The sequence below is a fragment of the Gossypium arboreum genome, chromosome 11, assembly GCF_025698485.1.
Source record: "Gossypium arboreum isolate Shixiya-1 chromosome 11, ASM2569848v2, whole genome shotgun sequence".
In the NCBI taxonomy this organism is placed as follows: Eukaryota; Viridiplantae; Streptophyta; class Magnoliopsida; order Malvales; family Malvaceae; genus Gossypium; species Gossypium arboreum.
Window position 1 is genome coordinate 19469770 of NC_069080.1, and position 7406 is coordinate 19477175.

General features: G+C 29.2%; 1 protein-coding gene across 1 annotated transcript; it reads left to right on the plus strand.

The window, feature by feature from the left end:
• Positions 1 to 5573: 5573 nt before the first annotated feature.
• On the plus strand, positions 5574 to 6794 carry LOC108471635 (F-box protein At3g07870-like). The gene has a single exon (XM_017773225.1). The coding sequence runs from the start codon at positions 5574 to 5576 to the stop codon at positions 6792 to 6794; it is 1221 nt and encodes a 406-aa protein (XP_017628714.1).
• Positions 6795 to 7406: the final 612 nt, after the last annotated feature.

The following is a 7406-nucleotide window of genomic DNA, read 5'->3' on the forward strand; positions in this document are numbered from 1 at the left end:
AATGCTATAGGTAACGTGGGTCCGGGTACTGACTTTGTGTACAGACTCGTGAGTGGCTTAATGAGCAAACGTTACATGATAGCTATGGGTCTGGGTCCTAACTTGATAAAAAAAGGCCGTGAGTAGCTCAAATGTGAACGTTTCATAGCACGAGGTAGCCCTGATTTCTTATATGGCATTTAGACTCAAATTCCCCGTGTATCCATATGTATTTTGAGAGTTCAATGGGTAACCCGAAGATTTAGTTGGTGAATACTTTGATGAGGTATGTATACCGAACTAATGGTTAGGACCTGAGTAAGGAACGAGGTGTCTTAAGTATACCTTAATGAAAGAAAAAGTAAGATAGAGGCTTTAAGTGATTTTTATCATTTAAGCATGACAAGCTACCGTTGGATGAATATGATTTTCTTATAATTGTACTTTATTTGCATATATGTACTTACTAAGCTCCCACGCTTACCCTCCTTTCTTTTATTTCCTTATAGTGTCGCCAAGCTAGCATCGGGAATCCAGTGACATCAAAAGCTTCGATCACACTATCACTCAAGACCTCAGTATAGCTAGTTTCATTGTTTTGTTTTCTAGCATGTATAGGGACTCAAGTCTTTGTTTAGTGCTTTGTTAGTTAGCCATAATATGTTGGCTCATATGATGAATACGATACTCATTTTGTATAAGGTCATGGATGATGGTCAATACTCATTTTTTATTTATAAATGGAAGATGATATTTTAATGGATGAGTAAATTGCATAAATGAAATGTTGTTCATTATGGTTATTTTGGCTATGAAATGTGCCCTTATGTTAGTATAGAGTGATATTTGTGCAGGTTACATAAGTAAAGGTGACAAAAAAGCTTGGTAAATAGCCTTATTTTGTCCACACGAGTAGGCACACAGACGTGTGTCTAGGCCGTGTGTGACAAATCCATTTGAATCAAGTTATCTTGAAGATTGGATTGGATTAGATCAAGTAATTTGGATCTCTTGGATTATAGAGAATGGATCTAGATAGCATTAAAGATAGCATTGAAAAACAATCTCCAACAGTCCATTTTACATTGGCCTTTATTAGTATATTGTATTTTGCTATTTTATAGATACTATTTAATAAGGACTAGATTGTAATTAATCTCTAGTATGTTAGCAAGTCTCAAACTTCTATATATTTGAGAGAGTTGTATAGGCATTGTAACTAAGGATTGAGAGCAATTAGTTGTTCACTGAAGAAAGTATTTTGTGAACGCATTTGAGAGTAAACAAGTTGTGTTTATAACCTAGGTTCTCAAGGGGAGAACTTAGATATCTAGGTCTTTAGATACAAAAGTGAGGTTGCTATGCTAGGAGAGTGATAGAACTTGATTCACTTATTATATTAGGATTAAATATAATGAATTTACTCACAGAGCTAAAGTCAACAAACATAGGGAAACCAAACTGTGTAAGCAATCTTTTATGTCATTTGTTTACTCTATTTTCAGTTAGTTCATCATAGAAGCAACCAAAGTAGTCACTGTAGCTAAACATTTCTATTCAACCCTCTAAGCAATTAGTAATTGTTTAATTCAACAATGTTTGGTTGATATCTGTTAGCAACTAGTGTATCGGTTAACTATTTGTAACCTAAAATTTGTAACAAAGTATTTACTTTATGATAATTCTGATTAATATTTTAATCTAGAATTTTACAACAATTAAACAAAATTAATCTCAAAACAATATTAAAAAAACTCATAACATTTTTAAATAATAGAATAAATTAACATTAAAATTAACCAAATAACAACAATAATTACAAAAGATAATAATTAAAGCAAAATAATAAATATATCAACAATTAATTAAATAAGAAATCTCAAAATTAAAATGTAAATAAATATCAAATAAAATAAAAATTTAAAATAAATAAATCAGTCTTAAACTTATAAATAAAAAGTTCCAATAAATTTAAATTTTATTTTATTTATCTAATGTTTGAATTTATTTGTTATTGGCTGATATTATTATTTAAACTCTCTTACAATTTAGATAGTAACTTTCTTAGTCATACAATGCACGAGTTTAATTGTATGTATCAATTAAAATATATTATATTTATTTTTAAAATTGATTTCAAAATTTGTAATATTTTAGAAATACCATGATTGAAAAAGTAAATACAAAATAATATAAATATTTAAGTATATTTGATTATTATGAAATTAAAACATAATAATATGTAAGTTTAATTTTTAAAACATTATAATTGATGCTAGAACGAATTCAAAAACAATAAATGTTTTTAAAAATTAAAATTAAATATTATAAAAAAACACGATAAATATTTTTAGGAATTAAAATTATTAATATCAACATGGCCTAAATAAGTAAATAAACTATAAGGAGTTAATAAACGTCATATAAAAGCCAACTTTTTTGTTAGGGTTTCGAAACCTTAGACAGTTTCTCTTCACACCACAAAAACAATGCCTTCTCTCCATCATCTCTCTTCGTTTTTTTTTTCAAGAAAATCTCAGTAACATTTTATCTAAAACAAAGATTTTAAACTCGACTCACAACAAATCCCTTTGATGTTCTACTTGATCAATCTAAAAAAAAAAAGCAATCTTTTTTATTTCTTTTTCCATTTTAAAACCACAAATAATTCTTATTAACAATATATCTTGTTCTTGTAAAGTTCAGGACATCATGGACCTTCTTCGGCAAGAGTTCTAAATAATAATATGGCCTAACATGACTTTATGTTCATATTTACATGCAACCAAAATAAAATAATTAACATTAAAATATAAATCAAAATATATTCAAAATTTGAATATAAGCCTCAATTATTCACCATCAAGTAGTTTAAAAAAGTGAAATTGAATTTTCTTCCCAGGAATTTGGACTAAGTTTAAATTTTCGAGTCAAAGTTTTTTAGAGGGCTTTACTTGAATACCACCCCGTTCAAATAAAATTTTGCTCAAACAATAAAACAAATAAAAACATATCTAGTTATAAAAAAATCTCAATTACTCAAAAATAGTCCTTAATAATAAATTAAAAATCACAATTAAGTGAAACAAATAAAAGTAAACACTCAATTTAATGAGCTTTAACTAAACCACAAATCAAGAACATGTAAGTATCACGGAAAAATAATCGCCAAATTAAACAAGCAATTTCACAATAATTTTAACTCAAGACTATTTTTAGGGTAGAATTGTAAAATTATTAAATTCAACGGTACAGTTTAAATTATAATGCCGGTCGAGATCATAGATAATATACAATATGATAGTCCTAAAGGATTTAAACAGTACTATACAATCTTATCCCTTAGGATTACAAAATATTCACAATGCTAACTCCAATTTTATTGGAGTATTTCACTAGACCACCACGGCTTTAAATAAATCGGTTTTTACATATGTTTTCTCAAACTGGGCCAATTCAACTAGGTTAAATGAACCCCATTTAATCAATTAACCTACATGAAATATTCTGTGTGCATATGTCACAAGCTTTGATCCGCGACCTCTAACATAATAACATTTATAATTAAAACTATATAGAATCAACATTTAAATTTAAACCTACATAAAAAAAATAGCATTGTTCAAATTGAATGTAATTAAAATTAAATCGAGATCAAATTAAATTAATTAAAACTAAATTAAGGATCAAATTCCATAAGAGGCAAACTGAAAAGGAAAATAAAAACGAAATTAAACCATCACTAAAAAAAATGGTGGATGGACTAAGTACGGGTTCAAGCGTGGACCCCTAATGTAGAAACCATGTTTTTTTTTTTAATTTTAATTATTTCATATACTTTTTTATATAAACCTTCAAAATAAACTTTTATCATTCCCCTTAAACCAACTAAAAATTTGACAAAAGCACTGTACACTTATCAATTAATAGTATAGTTGCAGTGAGTAAAGATATCTTTCCCACGAGGATTAAAAGTACTAGTAACTATTGTCTTTCTATTATTTAACCGACAAATTTGAGAGATTGATTAAAACTAAAATTAACTAAATTAATTAACTAAAGAACACAACAAAGAACAAATCAAGAAAACAAAGATTAACAACCAATAAGCGAAATAATACCCAAGACAGAATTCATCTAGACTTCATCTGTCATTATCAATCTAAATTAAATAACTTCTTCATTCAGTATCTTGATCTGTAGAAATCCCTAAATTATGCTAATATCTCTCTTCAAGAGTAAGAGCAACTGACTCTAGGTTGATTAATTGAAATTTCTTTCAAATTAAAACCCTTATTATCTCATTAACTCGATTTATGGATCCCCTATTAGATTTGACTCTAATCCGATAGATTTATGTCATCCTATTTCTGGGATTGCATGCAACTTCACTCAATTACGCTAGATCTACTCTTAAACAGGGTCTATTCCTCTTTTGATTTAAGCACATCAAATATGGATCAATAGGTTAGAAATATTAAACTAAGAATTAAGCACACAATTGAAAACAATATCTAAGTCTTTATTGCATAAAAATAAATTAAATAACAGAATCCATCCTAGGGTTCATCTCCCTAGAAAACGCATTAAGAACAGAATTAAGATATGTTACTTTTAGCACTTATCACTCCCTTATTCTTCCATTTTCGACTTTAATGATCGGAAAATTCAAATACTCACTAGAAAATTTAAAATTTTTCAGAGTGTAGTGAGCTTTTCCAATAAGATTTAAATTAAAATTTAAATAGATATCAAATTCAAAATAAAATTATAAATAAAACAATCAAAATTAAAATCATAAATAAAGAGCTCCAATAAATTTAAGTTTATCTAATTTACAAGAAGTTTGAATTTATTAGTTATTGGCTTACCATGCGGATAGTATTATGATTTAAATTCCCCATCCAATTTAGATCGTAATAATAATATTGACATGAAAGGAAAAATGAACAATTCAATCCTTGACCATGTTAAATTTTATTTTGATTTTTTGATATTACTGTTTTTTGTTCCTGAAGTTTAACTATTTTTGTGGATTAAAATTTAAGCTCTAAATCAAATCTATACGAACTAAATTGCTCTGCGGCCATATTACATAGATCTAATAGGTAATAAAAGGAACTATTCTCATCTCTACATGAAATAGCAGCTTTAAAGAAGTTAACACCAATCGGCTCAGTTAGGGCAAATACAAATCTCCATATTGGCTGCCTGTGTAAAAAGAAAACGGACCCTTTACTTGGTTAATCATGCCTTCAGTTTCAATGTTTCATCTTACATATTATACTTTAAATTCCCCATCCAATTTGTTTTTATCTTACATGTTATGTTTTGTAAGATGTTTTATATAATATTTAAAAAAAAATTAGGTTCATTACGATTACTTAGCACGGCATCAATATGCTTTCTTTTTCATTTCTATTTTTTTGTTATTAAGATCGAATTTGTCATTGTCAAGGTATAATATTCTATATTCAATTTCGTTTACATCGCCAAGCTTTCTTTAATAATACAACCTAATCTCTTCTATTAAACCTCTCAACAATACTTGACGAAGAAGAAAATATAGAAGAAAAAAAAAAACAATTAGCAAAATGGATCGTCTTCCTCAAGAGCTTGTCATTGATATACTATCAAGGCTTCCAATCTCAACCATAATGCAATCCAAGTCCGTGAATCGAGCCTGGCGTATCTTAATACGAAATCAAGTGTTTGTCAACATGCATTTCAAGCGCATGGTTGAGAATGACCCAAGCTTCATTTTACAAATCAGAGATCAACCCATCCAAAACCAACTTTACTTCGGAGATTTCTCCAGCCATCCAAATGATAGAAACGTTACGATCATCACAAAGAAGCTTACCATGCTACCATTGCTAACTAATTTCCATTTGGTGAGTTCATGTAATGGATTGCTATGCTTGCGTGGCACTCACCGAAGCCTTGGACTGATCTGTATTTATAATCCTTTTACCAGGGATTCTATGGAGTTGCCAAAGCTAATAGCAAAGGGACCTAGTCATCAAGTGGGGGTATTGGGATTTGGTCTGGATGCTACCACAAACAAATATAAGGTTGTAGAGGTATCATATAAACGAATTTATAGAGCTTCTCCAAGCCATGTTGTTAGACCTGTCAATCGCCTAGCTCCTCAGATTATAGCACCTTCTTCAATTGACTCTGAGGTTCATATTTTGACTGTTGGTAATGGTAGCCCCACAAGGAGAAATTTGGGAAGTTTCCCTTTCCATTTTATGTGCCAAAAATCTCAGGTTTTGGTCAATGGAAAACTTCATTGGATTTCTTATCCTCGGGGTAGTAAAGCTTACCTTGCTATTATTTCGTTTGACTTGGGTAATGAACAATTCAAGGAAGTCCCTAGGCCTGATTGTATCAGTTCGGACAGGCAATTTCACGAACTCGTGGTTCTACGAGGTTGCCTGTCGGCGGTTTGTTTTGATTACGATAATGAAGAACTGGAGATTTGGGTTATGAAAGAGTATGATGTGAAAGAGTCTTGGGTCAAAGAATTTAGCATTGGAACTTACCTACCAAAAATATTGCAACCGGATGAACGTGAATCATTGGATAGTTCTATGTTTTATATGCCTAAGACATGCATGCGAGTCCTATGTCAGTTGAGGAGTGGAGGGATTTTATTGGAGTACAAAATTAAAGCACTCTTTGTCTATGATCCTCATTGCAGAACATTCCAGAATTTTCAACTTACATTTGAAGGAATTCCCAGATGTTTCACCTTAGCCGTTCATGTTGCAAGCCTCAACTGGATCGATACATTTATCGAGGCACCATGATACTGATTTCATGTTATCTAAAAAAAAAAAAAAAGAATGAGATGTCTTTATCGGAGTTTTTATAATCAGTTTATGCAGTTGTTGAGATGACTGCTGTTTAAGTCCCCTCGATCCAGTCTTGATTTCTTTGAATTATCTTGAGACATTTTATTCAAAAATTAAAAAGAAATCCTTTCTATGAATTATTTTGACTAAAGGGTAAAAAAACTTACTAAAAAATAAATAAAAAATTAATTTAACTGAAAAAAGTAACCCTAAAGAAATTGTTCAAGTTTGACCATAATTGAGTTAATATGACTGACTAAGTCATCAGAAGTTGTCACATGGCATACCATGTCAACAAAAAGTTGTTTTTCAAAAAATAATTAAAATGTGTATATAAAATGAATATGAACAAATAGTTATCTAAATTCATTCAGATACATGCAAAACTAAAATACTTTAAAAATTATAAAAATTTTATTAATGATTATTTTAAAATTCTAAATATGTATATATAAATTTCAAATGTGTAAAAACTTAAAAAATTATTTATTCTTAGTGTATATATATAATTACATTTAATTTAATTATATATATTTATGCAAGAAACTAAGAATTTAATGTTAAGTA

Coding starts and splice junctions, on each gene's coding strand:
- LOC108471635 (XM_017773225.1), top strand. CDS start 5,574: ATGGATCGTCTTCCTCAAGAGCTTGTCATTGATATACTATCAAGGCTT.